The sequence below is a fragment of the Ascidiella aspersa genome, chromosome 1 (assembly GCF_963924565.1).
Source record: "Ascidiella aspersa chromosome 1, kaAscAspe10.2, whole genome shotgun sequence".
Lineage (NCBI taxonomy): Eukaryota > Metazoa > Chordata > Ascidiacea > Phlebobranchia > Ascidiidae > Ascidiella > Ascidiella aspersa.
In genome coordinates this window covers 24,108,287-24,132,207 of record NC_139447.1, presented here as the reverse complement: position 1 = coordinate 24,132,207, position 23,921 = coordinate 24,108,287, and the positions used below count along the sequence as shown (strand labels likewise).

Here is a 23,921-nt window from a genome sequence, read left to right as displayed (position 1 = left end):
TTAGTGATGTATTTAGGGGTTGGGTTTTGGGTTATTTTAAAATTTGGCCTGAATATGGCCATATTTAGAAGTTATAACGATTTTTAGGTACCGTATCATAATTTGTCTTGATCCGAACTGTGTTTTTATTTTCGATGTTGTTCTTATTTCGGTCTTATGGAGTTCGTATGAAACACGTTTATTTCTGTTTAAAAAGTTTAATATAAAACGATTTTTAAGGGTATAAAACGATTTTTTTAACGACCTATAGTCTGTTTTTTACGTACACACGCGCAGTACCAAATTTCCAAACGGATAAGGCGCAAACTCTAAATCATAAAGGTGGAATTGTATTGGGTGGAATATTTTCGAAACATGATTGATAGTGGATAAACTATATGACAACCCCATGAGTTGATTGCTGAATATCCACCTTTTTTGTGACTGAAATTAGTGAAATCAAGTTGGCTGTATATTGAATCCAGAGGGACTCGACGACTACGGCAGTCGACACCCAACCAAATAGAACGGCGATCCATTTTTTTTATTTTACTTTCATTTTGTACTTAAATTTTTTACTTTTCATTTTTTGACTTAAATGAACCTAATCCGCCATCTACAGTTCTACACTTGTTTATTTACTGGCGTACACGTGCTTATTTGCCGGAGTGGCGTAATTTTGTTGAACAGAATGCAATTATGAGATAATAATGCCATATGTCAAGCGTGACGTTTGCAATTGTCTTAATATTAATCAATTGGTTTCAATTGTGTATAGTTTTTTAGCTTGACAGGCCACCCAGAAGAATTACTTAGGGTCGCGACCCAAACGTTGAGAAACACTCTTCTAAAATTTTGTTTGAAGTATGCTGTTTATAAATGCCAGCTAACAAAGTCTTATAAACCAAAGTATCCTTCAAGAAGTTTGAATTGACTTGTATACATAAGCGGATATATAATAGCCAAACAGTACGATTTGGGTAGACATGGCTTCGTACCCTGCTTGTATTGGAAACCAAAACATCAATACAAAAACGAACTGTTTTTGCGCCAACACAGAAGAATCACACATAACGTCTCGTCTGGTGGTGCCAGAGAGCTCCAAAGCTGATGTTCAAACGCCGTTACATTCCGCAAGGATTTTCAAAGTACAGCCTGTATTGCCAACCAAAGTAAGTTTATCAAATCATGTTTCATACTTATACAGATAAATCTACAAAATATTGTAGTGTGCAAGTAAGGCTGGTACTATTTGGCATCTGCCCCCTGCTTTGCTCTATTGAACTTAACCTTCGCGACGGCTCTGCTTGAACGATTTTACTCTTTCAACCTTTCATTTTTTAATTTGGGAACTTCCCAACCAGTCTGCATTCTGTGGCAGGTGTACACCCGAGATTTTTTAAAGCAATTTGTGTACACACTTAACTTAGTAACATGAACAGCTAAATTAAAAAAAAACATGTTGAATTGTGGTAGATTTTCGAACTTTAGGTGTGCATAAAACCTTGATTGGCACCTGCGCACCTCAAAGTTTAGTGCTACACACCCGAGATCTTTGCGTAAAGTGCCATGAAATGAAGACTCGCTTCCCAAGTGTTTAAAAACTTGCACGAGCTTTCTTTCCCGTTTTATTTGTTAAGGATTTTAGAATAGGTTTGATTTTTATTTACAATTTATTATAAAGACAAAAAAAGTACTCGGCCTACATGGTTATGATTTTTAAATTACTTTTTATTTTATTTAGAAATTAAACGTTTTTGTTTTGTAATTGTGTGAGTTTTTTTGGTTAAAAATAAATTGAACAACTTTTATTCCTGTTTACGGTAAGTGTGAAATAGTTCAGCTAATTTGTAGTTTAATGTTTTTATTGACATGTGTTAAGTTATGTTTATAATTGGATATTTGCTTTAAACTTGGTTGTATTGCTGTGTGTGTTTTGCTGATAGTTGTATTATGTAGAAAACTAGGCATTGCTGTGCATAAATAGTAATATATGTTGCAACCACGTTGTGAATTTTCATGTTATAATTCCAAAATCACTATTCTATTAGCTTGGGTATTTTTTAATTTGATATGCTTGAGCACCATTTGTATGTTGGGATTAAAACAATCAAGTAAACAATTAGCTAGATGATTCTATAATTTGTCTCCAACTTAATTTATGAATTTTCACTTTTAGTTTTTATTGAATTGTGTATTTGAATATATATTTATAATAATGTCTATACACTCATGAGTAGGCCTACATATGATATAATAATAATGATCAAATAAGGATATGTTGGAAAACATTATTGACACACTTATATCTGCCTCTTGCTATTCGTGTAGTTCGGTAATATTAGTGTTGACATATGTTTGACTATTTTACAACTTGGTAAACAAACATATTGAGGTTTGCTGGAGTTGGCGAGTAGCTGTAAAGTACATTCTCAGTAAATTTTAAAATCTGTTTGTGATGTGGGTGTGGTTTGATAGCATTTCGATGGGTGCAGCAATTTTAGACAGTATAAAAGTGTTTTGTTTCAAATTACTTCCACAGAGTAGATGAACACACCTGTCGAAGCCTTTAGTCCAAAAGTATGTTCATCAAAGATATTGTGCAACCCAAATTGAGAAATAAAGTATTACTAAGAACTTGCAGTTATGAGTGTACAACTTGAATTAACTAGATCAAATTCAACTTTTTAACTTATTATTGTAGTCTTCTACTTACATGTAGAACTAGATAAAAACAATTTTTTTAATACTAATGCATTGTATTCACTTGAGAAATAAAAGAGCATCAGGTTATTTTTAGTTGACAAGTAAATCTACTAAAACTTATACATCTAATGTTTAGGACTTCACTTTAATATTTTTAGAAACAGAGTGTCTGTTTTATATTTAGGGTAGGGTTACTAAACTATAAAAGGAGCTATTCCCTGGGCTGTTTAGCGTATTATTTTAGCATACTTCGCTTTTTACTATAGCTATCAAGTTAGATACATTAGATTGAAACGAATACATCTAACGTAGCAGTAAACCAATCAAAACATTATATGTCACTAGCTGTTCCCTATTATAAATCGACTTGTCTGCGCAAGTGCGAGATTGAAATATGACCAGGAAATTAGGCGGCGAGTGTCACCCCTAGGCGTTTCGCTGAAAAACGCCAGGATGTACATGATCAATTGCAGCAGTTTGATAAAAAGTAGCTTGATTGAACACCGTCTGTTAACTAACACGCATGTACTAATTGAATTGGGTAGACTTGGTTGCGTTGTAGTGGTAGTAGCCGATCGACACAAGGCAAAAATTCCTGCATAGACCATATTTTTTGTGCGTGTTCAGAGGTGAAGTACAATCATGTCTTCTGATGAAACAGCCACTGGATTCAAGGTGAGTTCACATTAAAGTGGTGTTCCAAGTGCAAATCGCGCGTCTTTGCCTTTTTACTTGTAATAAAACGTCAAATGGTCATAAATGTACTCTTTTTGTAAGTTTGCAATTCCATTAAAATATTACTGTTAAGGGACTCGTTTATGGTTGTAACTTGTTGGGCTTGTTAACGTTTGATTTGTGTAGTATTCTGATTTGACAGTGAAATCTTCAGCATTTAGTAACTTTAAACGCCATATGTCAACGCACAACGCGCAGCGACTTCGCACATTTTTCTTAGAATGTAAACGCCTCGACGGTAAAACAACATGCACTACAAATATTAATATTAGATTTTGAAAGAGATAATATGCTGTTTGATGTTTCGCGATTTTAACAATCGCTAATAGGCGTTGTAATAAAATTTGTATTTTTTTTTTTCAATTACTTTGTAATAATTTTCCTCAAATATTTGTCTGTAAGTCTTATTTAATTGTCGCGTTTATCGATCGTGGGTTAGGCAACGAATAGCAAAGATGTATAATTAATATCGCCTTCCAAATGCAACATACTCCAAAGCATATTTTTAGCATTTTAAGTTAACCTGTTTTGATAAAAAGTTAAAGCACGTCACCTAAAGAAGCTTTTAACTGCATGACATACTTTCGCTGGACTCATTTACAGGCGGTTAGGTATGTTCGACCATTCGTGCATTACGGTACGAGGAATTCCAACAATGCAGAACGATGTCGTCATTTTTATGCTAAGCGGTGTTTGCCGAGATGGTATGTTGTCCCTGGCCGTCGTTTGACTGGTTTTGATTTATCATTTGGGCTGTGCCAATTTTTGCGTTGGTCGTAAATTCGGCGATTTGCTTACGATTGTCATCTTGTTTAAACGCTGACTTCTTGATATTTGGATGTGTCCGTTTGACCTTGTTAATTCAAGGTTTGTATATGGTGAGGCCCGAATTGCTAACCAGACTGACCAACACCAGAATAAATACGACCTTGTTTAAGTCGGCGCTTCTCAACCGGTCTGTTTAACCCGAGCTCTTTTAGGTGTGCCGCACTCTTTTGACTGAGATATCTTATTTTTTGCTTGAGAAATTAAAGCTACACCCTGGTCAAATCTAAGCATTTCACAAGCTTGTCAGATCGTTAACGAATCGATTACGGAATATGATTGTATTTGTTCTTTTAGATAATTGTTTTACCGCAAAACCTTTTGTGAACCCCATAATTGTTTACCGGTCTAAGTGTGCTGTAAGGTAAAAACCCTTGGTGATAGTGGGACACCACGTAAAAATGGTTAAAAATCGCTGGTTGATTCATTTACGTTAATATATTCTCAGAAATGAATTCACATCTTGTTGAAGGAGTTTTAATATATTGTTTTCCTAAATAAACTTGAGCAACGTTTTCTTTTCGAGGGTTAATGTATTAATTAGAACCTATGACGTCATTTAAATGCGTGATTATCTCCAACATGATAGGTTAAAAAGGTTAATGCGCTTTTCCATAAAAAGTTGAAAAACATCATATTTTTGTCGTGCTAACACGTGCTACCCCTTGAAACGCAATGTATTGGGCATAGAATACAACGGTGACACAATTGGTAACGAAATAATTCTACAACTAGTTTTAAAATTACACCAGAAAATTCATTAAACTTTTTTAAAATACTTCTTATACATCGAGAACCCAAGCTTCTGTAACACTAAGGTTTCGCAGGATGTTAATTGAAGTCAACTGAATTCTTACAAGTATGGGCCATAGAACTGTGTTACGTCTCTCAGATGATACCCAATAATTTATAGCCCAGTGTGAAAGCATATTTGGGAATATATTTAACCCACATCAGATTTCCGTTAAAAAATCTCATTTTACACTTAACATTAAAATATGAGGCAGCCAAACTGTTCTCTGCGTTATATTATTTACATATGTAGGTAAAAATAGTAAATCTTGACACAGCTTATCGCCAAGCAATCGAAAGTGGGTACCAATTATTCAATTGTTTCCTGTATTATAGGATGCAAGTAACTAATAACTATATATCAGGCTGTTTGCGACCCAATGATTCAAGCACAGGACAACAAAGTGTATCCTTCATCCCATCTCTTTCGCAACACCACGTTGTTTTATTGCAGCATAAAACGTTCTTTTTACAATTTTCCTGTTCGGTATTTCAGGACATTTTTTTCATATGCGATTTATCGATTGACTAAATTACATTACGTTTCCTCATTAAGTCATTACCAATGTCGGGTATGGATTTATTAGCAAGAATAAGGGCTACTAAAAGAGTTGTACTTTTCTTTCCTACGATTTAAAAATATGACTGCGGCAACGTTAAATATTTCTACAGTTAAACGTTTACCTGCACGTTTTCAACAGTAAGAAAACATATGCGGTTTGGGCAAAATGAACCAATAAAATACTTCTCGCCTCAATGCATCGTGATGCGCTTTCGTTCACACCAAACCAAAGGGCGTTTTTTCGCACGCATTTTACGTTTGTTAACAGCTGTATCATCCCCGCTGCATGTTAATCAGCAACCCTTGAGTCAGATTTCGTTGTTCATTCAGGTTTATGAGGCTAGACGAAGGCCATGTGCAATCAATGAGGTAATTTGTTTAATCAACACTCAGTTTATCAAGAGAACCATTTCAATGTTTATTGAGTAAATTTTTGACAGTGTTTAAATTACGAGCATTGGACAGCATTGTAGCTTGTTTCAGTGTCGTCATCTTTGTATTACAAATGACGTGATGTTCCGCTTCAAGTTCAAACTAATAAGTTATATTCGCATATTGCTTTGTCACCAGCAATATACTGTTAAATTTCTACTTTACTACCCACGTTTGTAAATTAGACGAGCAAAAGCCTACACCCACATGAAATCACGGAAAAGAAATATCCTTTGTTGATTTAACTGAAAAGAAAAGCGGGAAAACTTTTAGTTAATAATCAGCTGTAGGTCAACAGACGACAAGGCCAATAGTCGCACATTTGCTTCGGCCAGCGCACTCCCCGTAAATATACAGTTCTTTGCCATTGTGCGACTTAATTTGTTTGCTCTGTAATAGGTTTTTCTCTTTGAGCAATTTCCGTGGCCGTTTGGAGATCACTTTGAAATGCTTAAGCATTGATACTGAAAGTCGGTCTTTATCGTAGTAATGTTAGCCTCAGTATAATAAGTCGCCAAACGTTTAGCCGTGTATATATGACTGTTGGCTTTCAAGCTAAGCTGCTGTGCCTTTCAAACAGTAATCTGTCAATATTGTTGCAAAGATAATTTCAATCAAAAAATGTTTTCCTTTGGGAAGTAGGGATTACTATTAAAAGGGTACATCAAATATTTATCCCAAGAGACCATTTTTTGGTACGCGGAGCATATCTTCTCGTATAGTATGTACAAAAGCTAGGGTTGTATCTTTATGCTATAATAAAATCATCGCCGCATCTGTTTTTGCTCATTTTAACATAGAAAGTAAAGCGTTATCGATAACAGAGATTTTTCAAAAAATTGCATTTACTTAATTGTTAAGATCATGTTAAAGCAGAAAGTAGTCTAGTTCTATTGTAATGCATTTAGCCTCGTTCGCCTTGTTACTATAAATAGCTCTGTGTCTCCACGCGTTCCTTAGGCGACTTCTAAATGGCGGCTCGACGTGCGTAGCGTGGTACACACATTTCGGCCTAATTTGGTGCGGATAAAGTTGCTGATTAATAAGTCCAAAAAAGGGATTGTCTAATACAGATTGTTTTCGTGTTTAACACAATGTTTTTTATTCGGAGTTGGTACTGCGACAGGTTCGGTGCATAGATGCAAATAGGCAACTCAGTCACAGCGTGGGAGAGCTTACTGTGGCCTTGTGTGACATTGACAGCTGTTTGCAAGGCAAGCCGTATGTGATATAACTCGTGGCGCAATCCATGATCGGTGTTTCCGATGGTGATATATGGTAAATTTGCCTTGCCTTGACGTTATGATACTCAAAACCATAAACCACGTGCTTCGCGATGTCTTCGGGCTACAGCAACTCGTCACATATAACGAAGAAGGCCGCCAGACTGTGCGACGCACATGTGAATTGATAGTATGGTTTGGAATGCATATGACTAGGTTCAAAAGTTTGATTTGGAAAGTTCGCGTCAGTGCCTTTTACTCTGGCTGATGATTTTACAGGAAACAGAATCGAACTATCGAAATAGGCATATTGAAAGTTTGAACTTGTTGTAATTTTGCTACGTGATAGTACTACGATAACTTGATAAACATCGTGTACTTTAAACAGTAAGAATGCCGATAAGTTTTGTAATTGACCTGGATTAAAATTTGTGGTTTAGCTTTGCTTTAGTTGTTTTATTTTGAGCTTTAAAGTCAAAATCACGTAATCCTTTTTTGTTCATTTTGTTCCGGGATTTTTGTTCCTGCTTGCTTTTACCCCGGTAACGACCAGCAGTAATTACCAGAGATAATTGCCGGAAGTTTACTGCTGGCGGTTCTTTTTTGTAGTTGACTTAACCCGTTGATATAATCCAGACCATTACCAAATAAAAATAAAGTAGCGTTCCTGGTCGTTGGTAATGGTAACTGCTGAATGTTTTCAAATCAAACACTCTTTTGTTTTCTGTATTTTATTTGTTTAATCTACTTTCCTGCATATTTACCTTCCAGTCATACATAGCTACTTTTATACATGGAAATAATCTTTGTATATTTCTTATTTGGTGACACGTATCATATTGTAAACATATGGTTTTGTTTCGACTTAAGCTGTTGGCGCTGACGTTGAATTAACTACTGCATAGGTTTTTTTCTGTGAATGTTCCGGATATGACGGACTGGCTTGCCTGTAAATGTAACAGCGATGCTTTTAATTTGGTGATGTGTGTAGGCGGCGAGGGTGTTGGTCACAATAACATAACGTGTTACAGATAAATAAGAATCAGTATTAAGTATTCATTCGGCGCATGAATAACATTTTACTGGACAAGTTTCAGTTTCAATTAGGCTCGTGATTATTAAACCCTGTTGTCGTTTGTGTAACTAAACTGTAGGTCGTTTTTAAGTATCAAGTGTTTTGTTATCACACCGCGCGGTGCCACTCTTGGTTAAACACACATGGTGTATTTCTGTGCTTGTCATCTGTACAGTTTCATGCTAGCAGGTTTTCGTCAATTTTGTATGACGTAGGAAGGTTTACTGATTTATTGCAACGCGTGTTTTTTAGCTGTGGGATTTACTCTTGCTTTTATGTTAAACATTTAATAAACGCTTTGAACAACTAGTTATTGACTTGGAATAGTTTTTTAGGTAAGTGAAATGAAATATAAAATTGTTTGTTCATGTTCCAAACGTATGTTAGTATGTTGAAACGTTCAGTGTAGGAGTATTGCTAGGTAACCCTATTATTTGGACACAGACAGGGTAGTATCACGCTCAGCTTTTATTTCGTATATCATTATTGCAAAAATATCAGCTCCGCTTAGTTTTTTAACTGAGCGTAGTTCTGTTTCTGCTAAGTAGTTTCCGCGAATTACTCGGATTTTACTCTTAAAGTGCAAGTTTACTTGTATTTTCTAGCGTGGTGAAAGATACTCTGTGTCAACGATGGAGGGCGCATTGACCGCTCGCGACAGGGTCGGGGTTCAAGACTTTGTTTTGCTTGAAGATTTTACGAGCGAGAATGCCTTTATCAACAATCTCAAGAAAAGGACTAAGGAAAAACACATATATGTGAGTCTGAATAGATATTCGTCTAACAAAGTGATATATCCCTTTTACAAGCTGTTGTTCGCCTAACTGATTTGTTCCAAGGCCTTAAAATCGGCGATGATAATAAGCAAAATTTGTATAATGACGTTCCCTTTATGTTTAGTGTAAAACATTTTTAAACCATTTGGATACGGCCTGACGTTTCGTGCGTTTGATGATTAATTGTTAACTCATTTAGGATGTACTTTTCATCTACAGCTATGACATGTCCATACAGTCTATAAACTTCCGTTTACATTGGTTTAACAGCCAACCCGTAAAAAATATTTGAAATATAAACTGTGTAATGTTCTTTTTCTCAACATTTGCCACAACTTAATCAAATGTCAATTTACAACCAACAGACATACATCGGCTCTGTGTTGGTGTCAGTAAATCCTTATCAGCAGCTATCCATCTACAACAAATACAACATGGATAAGTATCAAGGCGTTAACTTCTACGAGATGCCGCCTCACGTGTAAGTTAACTAGTTGAACCAACATGGTTAGAAATCACCCAAACAAACTCGTGGTCCATACTGCGAACGTTGTTGAGCGTAAATGTGTCGTATTTTACTCCTGTATCTCGTTCGTTTGTTTAGCGCCATGCAAAATTATTTGTGCGCACATGTAGAAGCGGTTCATACATAATTTAAAAGGTTCCCGCGTCTTCCGTCTATTCAATCAAAGTATCGCGTCTAGATGTAACTCGAAGTTGATTTTATCAGAAACCAAAATTATGAACTGCTAAGAAGAAGTGTTAGGTTGTTTGATTGTGATTTAAAAAATGTAGTGCAATAGATATGCCTCATTTCAATTTCCGAAAATGTACAATCACTGAAAATTCTTAGGTTCGATACATATCAGCTAGATAACATAAAAGTAAAAAAGATGATTTCTTAATCGAAAAAAATACGTTAAATTAGCTAAAAAACTTTAACTTGAGACATAACTGATTGGGCTCAGAATGTACATTGCTGGTCTTGATATATTGTTTTTTTCATCAAGATGCCTTTACAAAGCTGTTGTGAGGGCAATTGAGTCTACAGCTGTCAGGCTGCATGTAAAAGAAAAGTAATATATTGCACATTTTGCACTTAACTTGTTTCAAAAGTTGGGATACACAATGCAAATGGTATACAGTAAAAACAATATAGATTCGCGCAAACAGCAATCTACTTAGTTCCGGCGCTAGACTTTCTTTTATTACAAAGCCATTGTGTTAGAGAAATACTTCGGGGAAGCGGGATCCTTTTTATTGTTTATCCAATCAACGGTACCAGATGGTTCTTACTAAACATAGCCCGAATCGGTCGTAAAAAGTACAAAACATAAATAAAAGGAGCCCAAATGCCGAAAAAATAATAAAATGAGTATAGATAAATAAAAAATTGGCGGGCGCCCCTAAAATCGCTACTTCGGACATTTCGTGACGTCATATTTAACGGAAATTGTTGAGCATCCCTGTGATAAACAAAAGCCGACTTGGCGGGCTAGTTCGTACTTTGCCCAGGTCTGTTCTCGAGGTTGATGCCGACAAAAACGCACAAAAGCAAACAAGCCAAGTGCGCGCCAATCTCTGTCAACGTCGTTATCAAGCAAAGTAAGTTTCCAATATATTCATCCCCAGTTACGCCATCGCCGACAACGTGTACCGATCGATGCGGAACGAGTCACGTGACCAGTGCATCTTGATCTCGGGCGAGTCGGGCGCAGGCAAAACCGAGGCGTCCAAGTACATTCTGCAGTACCTAAGCGTGTGTAGTACCTCCAACGACCAAGTGCAACATATCAAGAGCCAGCTGCTGCAGTCGAATCCCGTGCTGGAAGTAAGCTTTTCCGTGTGATCGAACAGAAAAATCTTTCTGTCCATAAGCTTTGTCTATCTCTCCTTTTTGTTCCCGCATTATGGGTTGTCTAAAAGCACGGTAACCAGGTCTGGGCGAATATTTCAATGTTGGATATCCGAATATACCCGTTTTTGTTTTGAATAATGTAAATACTCAGACATTTGGAGGAAAGCAATACGAACGTAGGAAGACAACCAAACATTGAGGTCAATAAATCACTTTTTTTTATAATAATAAACATTTGAAGAAAAAAAGTTGGACCTCGGACCTAATTTATTGTGGGACTGCAGCACGCTTGTTGGGCCCCAACTCACCGAGGCGATTTTAATCGTTTAATGTTAATTGTACATGCAAACAATAGTTGCTGCGACGTCATTTGTATTTAAGTCATTTGATTAAAAAAATAACACCTATTTGCGATCACGAGGATATTTGATTACTGTTTATCGATTAAATACCTTTACTTTTAAGGCAAATTATCGATCGGAATTTTCCCTTGTGCTTTATAGTTTTGCGGCTTGTTTTCTCAGCTAGCATGCCTCATTACTGTTTTAAACTCCCCAAAATCGCTCCTGTGCATTTTCCTTGTAATGGCTACCTCCCATCGTTATCCCATATCACTTGCACTGTTTTGTTGGCACATATTTAACGTTAACCAATTTTCCTTTTTCTACGGTTTTCCCTCGGGAACAGCTGATTTCAAGTGTAACTGTTAATGCGTCGGTGTCTTGGAATAATATTTGTTAACGTTGCGATTAATGTTGTTTAAATTGAACAACAACTAACAATATCTCCACAAATGGTCGACAGGCTTTCGGTAACGCGAAGACTCACCGGAACGACAACTCGTCACGCTTCGGTAAATACATGGACGTGCAGTTTGACTACAAGGGGGCGCCAGTGGGTGGTCACATCCTCAATTATCTTCTCGAAAAATCGAGAGTGGTAAGTCTTACACGAGCTCATAGCGATTAAATGCTCGGCATATCATTCGGCCTTCATGTTTTAGTTCAGCCTTGATTTGTGTCTTAAAATTTAGTAACCATTAGATTTGTAAAGTGAATTGTTTCGCACACTTTAAAATCCGAAAACCACTATTGTCTTGTTTTGTCGATTTTTGTTCTGTTTACCCGATCATGAATAAATAATAGGGAATGCATCCGACAATTAGCGGCGACATAAGCAAAGTAAATAATTGATTCTCGCCAACGAGGTAATTAGCATTAGAGGCTTATTGCGTACAAAGTATTTGTGTTCGAAACAAATAACATAATATATTTTTTAAACCCTTAAAAAAACGGCCCTAATTAAACTGGGAAACCATTGCATAACTAAATATCTTAGGCGATATCGGACAGTAAGAAAAAACGTTTTTGTAGGTTCACCAAGCAGCTGGAGAGAGGAACTTCCACATATTCTACCAGTTGATCGAGGGGTCGGACGAAACACTACTGCGCAAGTTGTGCCTCGAAAAGTCACCGGACTCCTACTACTACAGCAACCAGGTAATTGTTCGCCATCGGTAAAATCACCGTGTGAATTTTTAGGCGTTTATACACATCTTCTTCCAATAAGCATTAAGATTAGTACCATAAAGTTGTTGTTACGCAGGGAAAATGCGCAAAGGTTTCGTCAATCAACGATCGCAGAGACTTCGAGGCGATTCAGAAAGCGTTCAAAGTTCTGGATATTCCCCAAGATCGAGTCCACGTAAGTTTGTTCTCAGGTGTCTCACTTCTTATTTAAATCCTTAGTTTTACTGTGAAAATTAAACTCGAGTAATCGAATATCGGGAGCTAACCGTTTCTGTATATTACCAATACATCTATATCAGGGGTGTCCAACTCAAACATGCCAGCGTGCCAATTTTTACCTTATAACTTCTTCCCGTGCAAAAGTTTAGTAACTAATCCTTTGTAATATTAAAAGCGCTTTTTTACAAATAATAAAAACGTTTGTTTGCACATGAAAAACATAAAATAAAAAAAAATAAAAATCTTAAATAAATCCCGCAAAACATTCAGGCCAGCTGAGTAGCAGCAGTGCGCATTACTGCATCTAAGTATCTGTCGGTGAGCTGAATTTGGTTCTTGCGTGCCATTTTTTATTAGGTCGCATGCCACGTTTGGCACGCGTGCCGCGTGTTGTACACCCCTAATCTATATCGCTAGAAATGTCAACTTGTTCTGTTTTTTAATTTTGTTGACATCTTTGACAGAACTTGTTTGAGATCGTGGCAAGTGTCCTTCATCTGGGCAATGTGACCTTCAAGGTCGATGAGCACGGACACGCCGTGGTGGAGAACGAACACGTCGCACAGAAAGTATCTATTGTAAGTAAATCTAGTATTAGCTACGCTTGTTCTAAGTCTTGTAATTACCATTAGGCTTAAATTGAAACCAAGCAAATATTTTTGTGTTTGAAATTATATTTATATTTACCAACATTTTTTCTCGTGAAAACAATGCTAATAGAATTTACACAGCATTCAACAGTATGTCATCAGTTCATAAAATGTACAAATTTACATTTATTTCTTTACAGTTGCTCGGCTGCTCGCTCGACCAGCTCATCAAGTCCTTGACGCATCGGACGATCGAAGCAAACCGAGAGAAGATGCTGTCCCCTCTCGCCCTGGACCAGGCAGTGTACGCCAGAGACGCCTTGGCAAAAGCGATCTACGGCAGAATGTTTAACTGGCTCGTTGCCGGTCTCAACGGATCCCTGTCTAACAAAGTGAGTATGAGGAATATATCTGTTTTCCTTTTTATAACTTTCCCGATTGCAGCGTGTTTTTCGACTTCGATTGAAATCCCCTTCGCTGTAAGTTTCCTTATCTCTGTTGCGTACAGACGTGAAATAAGACATATTTCGATATTGTGTATGTTGCTTTTAATAACTTTTTTTGGGCTCTTGTTTTTATTTTCACTCAGAAAATAAAAAAAGGTTCTTTACAATCCCTTAGGTTTCCTATACTAGCTACATGCGCATTTACTTGTAAATTTTTGTTAAATTTATTATGGCACGTTTTGGTTTTATTAACTCGCAATTTTTTTGCCGCAAATCGAAACACACTTTTAAAATATATACATCGTTTCGCGCTTAGGACTTGAAGCGGAGGAATCTGATCGGACTCTTGGACATATACGGCTTCGAGATTTTCCAGACGAACAGCTTCGAACAGTTCTGCATCAACTTCTGCAACGAGAAGCTCCAGCAGCTCTTCATCCAACTCACCCTCAAGCAGGAACAGGAAGAGTACAGAGCTGAGGGAATTGAGGTGATAAAGGGCGGTTGGCTGACCGATTGCCCACGACTAATTTCCGTTGCTTGCTTACTATTGTAGATCAAAACCAAAAACGTTAGGTTAAACCTGTTAAGTGCTTAAAAATATCGATCAGATTTTTTTCTCCTTACAGTAAAAGTAACAATACACTTTCGGCATTACATTTGCACTTACGGCATTATTACATTTAAATCTTTGGAGCATAATGGTTGGAGGTTGTAGTAAGACGTAATAAGAATATCAAAGCCCATACAGAAGTAGGTATCATTTTAAACGTTTCGAATAACATAGCTATGTTGAAAATAAATAAAGAGTTATTCCAAACGTTCAAAATGATTCCTACTTTTGTATGGCCTTTTATATTCTTATTACATTTAAATCGTTTAAATGAGATTGTTTAAGCCGATAGTAACTGAGTTTTTACGTCTTTTATTTAGTGGGTACCGGTCGAGTATTTCAACAACAAGATCATTTGCGATCTTGTGGAGGAGAGGCACCAGGGTATTATCGACATACTGGACGAGGAGTGTCTCCGGCCGGGGGAGGCAAACGACAAGACTTTTCTGAAGAAGCTGGAAGACACGGTCGGTCAGCACGAGCGCTTTGTGACGTGAGTTAAACCGGAATTTAAACGTGTATGAAAATTAACACAACAGGGCTGGTTACTGGAAAGAAAAGCTTTTAATTACGTTAACAATAAATACATTTTTTTTAAAGTTATTTGTATAAATACAGAACTACTTTCGTTTAGCTACTGTAAAATGCGATCGTTCGTCAGGCACCCTCGTCTTGCACCCACATGTAGATAAGTTGCTTTAAAGTCATTGCTGTCGGTAAAGTGTAATACTCTGATAATTTATGGCATTTAGCTTCTGACAGTTTAAACTTTTTACAGACATCGGCTGGGAGATTCAAAGATGCGCAAGACAATTGGTTACGAAGAATTTCGATTGCTACATTATGCTGGAGATGTTACATACTCCATTGATGGTGAGTGCGGGGTTAAAAACTTTACCTTTCGTGATTAATTTTTGCAGATTTCATTGTACAACTTGGATCTGTTTGATGCATTGCGGGTATCTTTACATGAAAATTATTTGCAGGGTTTCTGGACAAGAATAACGATCTGCTTTATCGGGATCTCAAGGAGACAATGTCGAACGCAACCAACGAAGTTATCAAAGACGTTTTCCCTAAATCGGAACTCGCAAAGTAAAAGCACAACTTATGCGTTTGCTTTAGAAGTATTCAGAGCTGACCCACTCAATAAAACTTTAAAACTAATTTAATTAATCTGCTGGAATTACAATTAGGGTTTTATAATAAGACTTTCGCTCTATTCTGCTATAAAACTTATTACAAAGGTAAAATAAATCGTTTTATTATTAAATTATTGTTTATTTGTTTAATTATTTCAGGTATTAATGTCCGACCGATACTTAATATTTTATCCTGATACCGATACTCGATATTTTTGACGAAAAATATCGCGATCCGATCAAATACTTGTTTTTAACTTAACTCCAGTTGTAAACCTAATATTTTTTAATAAATTTACTTTTCAAGGTATAAATCGCTGACTTATTTTAACAACAGTCTTATAGTATTCCTATAGTGTACAATATTTTATTATTCTATGCATGTCACTGTTTATGTTTACCTCAGTATGAAGCGTCCCGACACAGTCGGAAGCCAGTTTCGATCCAGTCTCAATAAACTTATGGATATTCTCATGTCCAAGGAACCGTCTTACGTTAGATGTATCAAACCTAACGATGTAAAGATGCCAGGTAATTATAATGGCAACCCGAATTTGACATACTTACTATTCAGTTTAAAACTGGCTTTGAAACAGCGTAACGATTTTAACGCAGATCGTTTTGATGAAAACCTCGTACGTCATCAAGTGCAATATCTTGGTTTGATGGAGAACCTTCGCGTGAGGAGAGCCGGATTCGCTTATCGAAGGACCTATGAGGTGTTTCTAAAAAGGTGAGCATTGCTTTACACTTTTTACATATACAATGGGTGTATCTTTAACTCAAAAACATTAACACAATGTTGCTGTAAATCTCTGTATTTCAATAAAAGTATGTTTTAAATAGTAGGCAAAACTTTTTTTGTCGCCGGCCAAAGTATTCTTTTCAAAGCTATTCCCGGTCCACTACGTAAAACAGTGGCGAATTCAGGATATTTGTTTGGAGTTGGCATTAGAATGACGTCACAAAGTTGCGTCATAAAACAATTGTTTTTGGAAACACCTGTTGTTCTCGAATGAACTCGTACGCAAATATGAAGCTAAAATGCAGTTAAATGCAGTTTAGTTGCGCATATCGCGAAAAAAAATCGGGTTTATTTGTTTTAAATTGGCAAAGCTTCAATTAAAAGAATACGTGGCGCATATAGCACGTAGAAGGATTCGAACATTGTTTGAAATAACGGCTTTTATAGGATAATTTAACAGAAATTTGACTGTAAAGTTGTGAGTCCGGTGTGGTATTATGCAGTTAAACCAAGTGTATCGCGCGAAACACACAAAACATTTTTACGGGAACACACACAAAAACCTAAAAAGCAACAATACCTAATGCAGAGAAATCTATAAAAGTATAGTATTAAGACCAACGACATAATACAGTCAAATACGCAGTAATATCCAGTACAGCTTAAGATCAAAATCGTCTGAATAAGACCTAAATCTGTCGGAATAAGTCCCAAATTCATCGGAATAAGTTCTAAATTCATCGAACTAAGGCCTAAATTTATCGGAATTAGTCCTAAATTCACCGGAATAAGGCCTAAATTTATCGGAATAAGGCCTAAATTAATCGAAATTTGTCCTAAATTCATCGGAATAAGGCCTCAATTCATCGGAATATGGACTAAATTTATCGGAATAAAGCCTAAATTCACCGGAAGAAGGCCTAAATGGCCATAATAACGCCCGAACCTGTGGGTAGAGGGTATGGGATGATCGGGGGGCATCGATCTGGCGTTGGCCGTGTTGGTATCACGGTTTGGACGCCCTAGTCTGACCGGCGCCGCTAGGGCGCCGCTGTTTTGGCACAGGACTTTTGGTCCTGTTTGGGGTTATTGGTCAGTAATGGGTGGGGTTAGAAAATGGGTTAGTGTTGAAATTATTAGGGGAGTTAGGGGTGGGGTTTGGGATTAATTAAATTAATGTTTAGGCCTGATTCTGAGGTTTTAGGTCTTATTCCGGCGTATTTAGGACTTTTCCGATTTAGACGGTACTAATGCCATTGGTATTAGTCCCATTTTAAACTTATTCCAAATTGTGTTTTATTCTGACGTTGGTGTTGTTCTTATCTTGCTATTATGGCTGGAGTCCATTTTTACCTTAGACGTATATATTTATTTCATAAAACATTAGTACTAATGTTTTGATATAGTCTATATCAAAACATATAGTCTATCCTGCGCAAACTAACTTTTTTAGTTTTAATTTTCAAGTATTTTCAATTTAATCATGACCGAAATATTGTATCATAAGTATTTCATGTGGCAACCTGGATTATTGCATCTTAAGTGATTTTCTGAACGGTTTGATGGCAGCCAGCTAACAGTAGCTGCTAAGACTGGTGTAAGCGGTAGCCGGACAGATACTTTATTACTTTTTTTAGAAGATCATTCGGCACTGGCCTAGAACCCTACCACAGCGTTCAAACAATTATTAAATTGCCGAACAGTGTTTGAGTTAGGGTGAGGGTTCGTTTCTTTTGATGCGAGCTATAGTTTCGTTTCTTTTGATGCGAGCTATAGTTTCGTTTATTTTGATGCGAGCTATAGTTTCGTTTATTTTGATGCGAGCTATAGTTTCGTTTCTTTTGATGCGAGCTATAGGTTCGTTTATTTCGATGTGAGCTATAGGAATAGGTTCGTTTCTTCTGATGCGAGCTATAGGAATAGGTTCGTTTCTTTCGATACGAGCTATAGGTTCGTTTCTTTTAAAGCGAGCTATAGGCTCGTTTGTTTTGATGCAAGCTATAGGTTCGTTTCTTATGATGCGAGCTATAGTTTCGTTTCTTTTAAAGCGAGATATAGGCTCGTTTCTTTTGATGCAAGCTGTAGGTTCGTTTTTTTTCAACTAGGTCGGGGAGGCGAACCTCTGACCACAGATTTTTAATGACCCACTTGCCTCTCTAGAAACACCGAAATGTTATCAATCATTTTCAGAAAAGGATAAATGTAAAAAACAATTCTTTGTTAGATAGCACTATTTTGTTTAAATCAGGGCTTCCCAATCTGTTGGTTGTGCAAAAGTGTTTTAGGTGTGACGAGTAGGCCTACTACATTAACTGCACTTCAACAAATGCGTGCCGAAAAGCAGATATCTAAAATAGTTTCGTTAATCGCTGTAAAACGGTGGCGATCCTTGAAGGGCTCGCAGACTAAAAATTCTGAAAACCCTGGTTAAACCAATAAACCATGCTAAAAACTTTCTGCTGAACTCCTGTAATCCCATAAAAAATGTTGCAGCATTTGGTAACTATTTAGATTAGTAATATTTGTGTGAATCAAAATTTGAATATTGTCCAAAAAGTAGCATATAATTAAATATATGAATTACTTGTGCATTTAGTAAGGAAAAAAGTCGTGTTTGTGACCCGCGGAATGAAAAGGTTCGCCATCCTTGAACTAGGTCATTAAAAGTTGCGGGTATTATTGTTAAAAGTTAAAATCAATCCTTTGTTTGTAATAATAAATCATTGTTTCATAGAACTGTGTAGACTACTACATCTAGTTGTCTGTGTCTTTTTCTATTTCATGCATGTTAGAAAAAATATATTTTTTGATGTTTGAGGCTTGGGTCGTGAGATGTTCATAAAACTCAGATTTGGGTCGCGCTCAAAAAAGTTTGAAAACCACTGGTCTATATCATCTAGCAATCACGTAAAAGTTCGCACGAAACGTAAAAAGCATATATTACGTAAAATATTTTTTTTTTGATAAATGTTACTCAAGTTATAATCTACAATAGCCAGATTACAATGTTTAATAGAAAATTACATTAACTAGATATATTTTGGTAGAACTTGCATTTTGTAGGGAGTATAAGTCCACATATCGTTACGCTTTTGACACCAAATGGTGAAATATTACACGGCGCCATGATGCCGAAAACACTGTCACGCCATTATGTAAAAATTACCATAAAATGAAGACTATACGCGCGAATATGCGTTTATATAGTTAAAGTTGGCAAAAAATATAGTTTGAAAGGCAGTCTTAGTGCCACATTTGGCATGTGTGCCTGAACCACGCTGAGACAATACCAAATTTCCATCTTTTAAAATACAGATGCAATGAACGTACGCGTACGCCGTACGGCTATCAAGCGGCCCACGAATACATGATAAAACTAAGATACTAAAAACTAGCTCGCGGCCCACTAATAATGGCTCTGCGGCCCACAGTTTGCCGACCACTGTTTTAAACCATAGAATACAGAGTGAAACATCAGATATGCATTGTGTGCAATGTGTATGTTATGTGAAATAGGACCCGTAACTACCGCCACGTTGTTGGCACTCAACATTTAGTTATTTAAATTCGTTAAGAAAACTAAATGATGATGCCAATTTCAAATAGATAATGATTTATGAAGAACTGCCGACGACAACCATGCGAGGCGTCGAATCCTAAATAAAAATCTAAAACTTGTTTGTTTTTTGTGCTAAAGGTATCGGTTGTGTATCTTTCCAGGTACAAAAGTTTGTGTCCGCAAACGTGGCCGAATTGGGATGGGCCGGCAAAAGAGGGCGTGGCACTTTTGTGCAAGCACATCGACTACGACGACGACGACTACCGACTCGGCAAAACCAAGATTTTCATTCGCTTCCCGCGAACGCTCTTTGCAACTGAAGACGCTTTCCAGGTAGTGTTTCATTACAGTATTCGCAACATCGAATATTTATAGTAACTTTAAAATATTTTAAAGCTGTGGATTTTTTCTAAAACCTTGTGTTCTGTCTGTGGCTAAGGCCGCTATCTTTAAAACAGACAAGAAACAAACCTTTTAATCGTACTAAGGTGTTTTTGCTAAAATCCGTTTGACCGCTTCTGCGATCTGTATTTTAACTTGTTTTTCTTATGCAAACAATCGTCGCTTACCAAAAATAGTCCCGTTCTGTACCTTCGTTTTGCCGTTTAACCAAAGGCAATAAAAATACCAGCCAACCTTACGACGTTTGCTTTGCGCAGATTCGTAAGCACGAGCTCGCGACGCAGATCCAGTCGTCTTTCCGCGGGTGGGCGCAGTGGCGCAGGTTCCAGCGCATGCGATCCGCCGTCACACTGCTCACTTCTCATTGGAGGAGGGTGGCCGCGCAGCGACTGAAGGAAAAGCGAAAGAAGGCCACCGTAGATATCAGGAAGTACGTTTTCGGTTGTCCTTTTCGTTGTTTGTGTGTGTTATCTAACTGTTCCGACGCGTTAATTCCCAAACCCGCAAAAGGTTTGGGAACAACAGAGAATGTTATCTCTTCAAATAAGATAAGATAAGATAGCGAATTGTTTTTTAGATGATAGACAAAGGGAAAGCTGTAAAGTACGATGCGATTATTCTTCTTCTAAGTATCCGACTTCACTTATTAAATTTAATGTTTGTACCTACAAATAAAAATAGTACTTAACACTATAGTCTCCGTAGATCGGACACCGCATGTAACTTCTAAAAAGGCCACTTGCTTAGTCCTTGTACGATATCCCCCTTTATACGATTTTGCGTCAACGCAGGTTCATCTTGGGCTTCATCTCCCGCAACAAGCCGCGCTGTGCCGAGAACGCCCACTTTCTCGACTATGTCAGGATCTCGTACCTGCAGAGTTGCAAGGACAAGCTGCCCAAGTCGGTGCTCGACAAGTCCTGGCCCAAACCGCCTGCCGCCCTCATCGATGTACGTTAGTTGTTAGTCAGACTTGCTTGTAACTAATATTTTGGCACGAGTTTTTTAAATAAAAAGGAAGTCACACAATAGATTCGCTGGTTTTCTGCTTTTAAACTGTTTTACTCCTGTTCACATGTACTTTCAGCACTAGGTTAATCACGACAAATGTACGTAACTATCATTCGGAGATAACTAAAGTATTTTTATACAAAGTTATTTTAATTGCTTTCCCTATATACTATACAATCTGTGACTGTAAATTCAATCGTTGACACGTTATCGTCCTATTCGTTGGCATAAGGTGCTGCGATATTTCTAATCCTAAACTTAAAATATTTTTACGTGCGTATTTTCGTTTCGCAGGTTGGTTCTAAACTTCAATCGCTCAACATGCGTAACATGACGCTAAAGTACGTAAAGGCCATTACTCCAGAGCGAAAAGCGATCATGGAAGAAAAGGTGCTCGCCAGCAACATTTTCCGGGCAAAGAAGCGTGGTTACGAGGAAAGTGTTTCGCAGCCATTCCAAGATAAGCGCCAAGGTACTGACCTTTTTTATATCTTCAACTGCTTTGTTAACGCTGCCTGTAAGGTTACGTCCATTCGACGGCGTTCTGTGAAGCTCTATAGTGGGTATCGGAACTAACCTATCGTTCGCACAAGGTATTGTGAGAAGAAAATTATGAGAATTACCATAAAGGTTATCAAAAAATGTAGCCAAAGGTCTGTACAATTTCAGCAAACGGATCAATTTCAGGGGAAGCAAGGTTTTACGTGTTTTGGTCGTTTATCAAATGATCTCACCACTTGCAGAATCAACAATTATGTATTTCAGTTGACCAACTCAAACCAAAAATGCAGCAAGTGATGGATCCCGGCGAACGCGCTCTCTACTGCTGCACAGTGACGAAGTACGATCGCCATGGTTACCACGCGCGACAGCGCACCCTGGTGGTGGGATCAAACGCGACCTATCTGTTTGACAGCAAGGATGGAAAACTTAAACAGAAGATTCCTCATTCTGCCTTGAAAGGTATCCGTCCCTAATCACTGTATTCAAAACAAATTAAACAATTATTGTCCGTCAGTCTTCTGAATTAAGTGTGTTTAGTTTTGAAATCTTTTTTTTTGTGGTCTTTTTTAGTTTCCTTGATAAATTATTTATTTTTATGTTGGTAGGTATTTCGACGAGCAGTCTTGGTGATCACGTGTTTGTTCTGCACGCGCCGTCAGAACAAAAAGAGAAAGGTGACGCAATTGTGCAAAGCGCTTTCGTAATCGAAACCGTCACCAAATTGGCGAGCATTGCGCAAAAGTCCAAGGATGTCAAAGTTGTCGAAAATGGCAGGTTAGAAAAATTGATTTCTTAGGCTGCACTTGTCTAAAATCCATCCATATTGGTAGATAGTTGTTCAGAAACTTTTTTGTTCAGCATATTAATGTAAACTTACTTGACTCCTTGTATTCAACCCTTCATGACTTTTGAGAAGTCTGTTGGTCGTGAACCCTCCTGGTTTTGATTACAATAACTTTCCATGTTTTGATAGCATATTACACAACATGTCCGGCGGAAAACAAGGTACGATAGAGTTTCATGCCGGTGACCAACCATCGGTGGCCAAGTCTAAGCAAGGCTCTCTAGTTGTGGTGAGCATTTTTACGTTATATACTACGAAATTTATACTGTAAAATATAAGTTGTATGATTTTAGAGCAATTTTTCTTTAATCAGTTTCTGGCTGCAACGCGTTTGTAAAATTCATTTCAGGTCGCGCCAGGACGATAAGACAATTTACGCAAAAAATATTGTCCGATGCCCAACAAGTACCGATGGTATCAACCCTGTAGCAGCATGCTCCGCAAGCGGCAAAACCTTTTTAATATCTATATTTTGTACAAAGAAAATCGCCTATCCATTTGTTGCACTTTTTTATCCAGGCGCCCTTTTCAGCACTAATTCAGTGATCACTCTATCCGCCCATGTCAGTCTAGACTAGATCAAAGGATTTGTACACCTTGTGCCATTACCAGCGTTGCATGTTCGCCACAGAAAAAGATTATTATCCTTAGCAGTTACTATTTTGCTAAAGTGTTTCGTCGCAGTCCAAATCAATTTTGTTTGCCGCCAAAGTATCGTAAGAACTTAAGTGTAGTAAAATTGCAATACGACTCAAACTATCCTAAGCTTTGTACTATAAATTAATTAACAGTCCTAACTGTATAAGCTAAGCGCGATATGCTTCTAGTGTTTTTACCGTATGTTTAGTGTAATTTTTTACTTACTGTTTCCCGCAATCAGTCGACATTGACAAGTAATTCGCTACCGCGGTTTTTGTTGTTTTAAAAGTTTTGCGTAGCTTTTTAATTCCGTCGGCTTTCGGACAATCATTCGCTTGTGGGAAAGCTTGTTTGCTGCGATTTAACCAATGAATAAACAACTAACTAAACTGTGTTTCGTTTGACGGTGAATTTTGTTCTTTTGTAACATGCCACTGTATATCATTTACTGGTGATGGAAAGGTTTTAAAATATTTTCGAGTAACGGAGGTATTTTTTTATTCCGATTTGTGTTGGCCCTGAGGGTCGAACCAGCGAGTTGGAGGCCATGCCATGATAAACTACATTTTTTTTTGTTTTATGTTAATTAGTATTTCATGAAGTTTTTATTGACACATTAAATACACTTCTAAACATTTAATCAACATTTAATTAAAAATATCATTACTTTATTTTATACACTTCTATATGGGCACCTTTAGTTGCACGAAGCACA

General features: G+C 37.3%; 1 protein-coding gene across 3 annotated transcripts; it reads left to right on the top strand.

The window, feature by feature from the left end:
- Window positions 1-1,721: 1,721 nt before the first annotated feature.
- LOC146168415 (unconventional myosin-Ic-like) lies at window positions 1,722-23,600 on the top strand. 3 transcript variants are annotated; one of them, XM_083389242.1, is made up of 24 exons: window positions 1,722-1,802; window positions 3,313-3,360; window positions 8,935-9,087; window positions 9,471-9,586; window positions 10,738-10,936; window positions 11,768-11,902; window positions 12,337-12,462; window positions 12,569-12,667; window positions 13,176-13,289; window positions 13,502-13,693; window positions 14,064-14,237; window positions 14,681-14,853; window positions 15,139-15,233; window positions 15,347-15,455; window positions 15,909-16,033; window positions 16,118-16,235; window positions 19,968-20,139; window positions 20,466-20,638; window positions 21,000-21,159; window positions 21,514-21,691; window positions 21,985-22,182; window positions 22,329-22,497; window positions 22,697-22,796; window positions 22,917-23,600. In XM_083389242.1, the coding sequence occupies exons 2-24, from the start codon at window positions 3,328-3,330 to the stop codon at window positions 22,932-22,934; spliced, it is 3,129 nt and encodes a 1,042-aa protein (XP_083245368.1). In that variant the 5' UTR covers window positions 1,722-1,802; window positions 3,313-3,327; the 3' UTR covers window positions 22,935-23,600. The 3 variants fall into 3 exon arrangements, with proteins under 3 accessions (XP_083245368.1, XP_083245369.1, XP_083245370.1); XM_083389243.1 differs by lacking the exon at window positions 3,313-3,360 and having other exon boundaries at window positions 1,725-1,802; XM_083389244.1 differs by lacking the exons at window positions 1,722-1,802; window positions 3,313-3,360 and adding an exon at window positions 7,485-8,664.
- The last annotated feature ends 321 nt before the right edge of the window (window positions 23,601-23,921 follow it).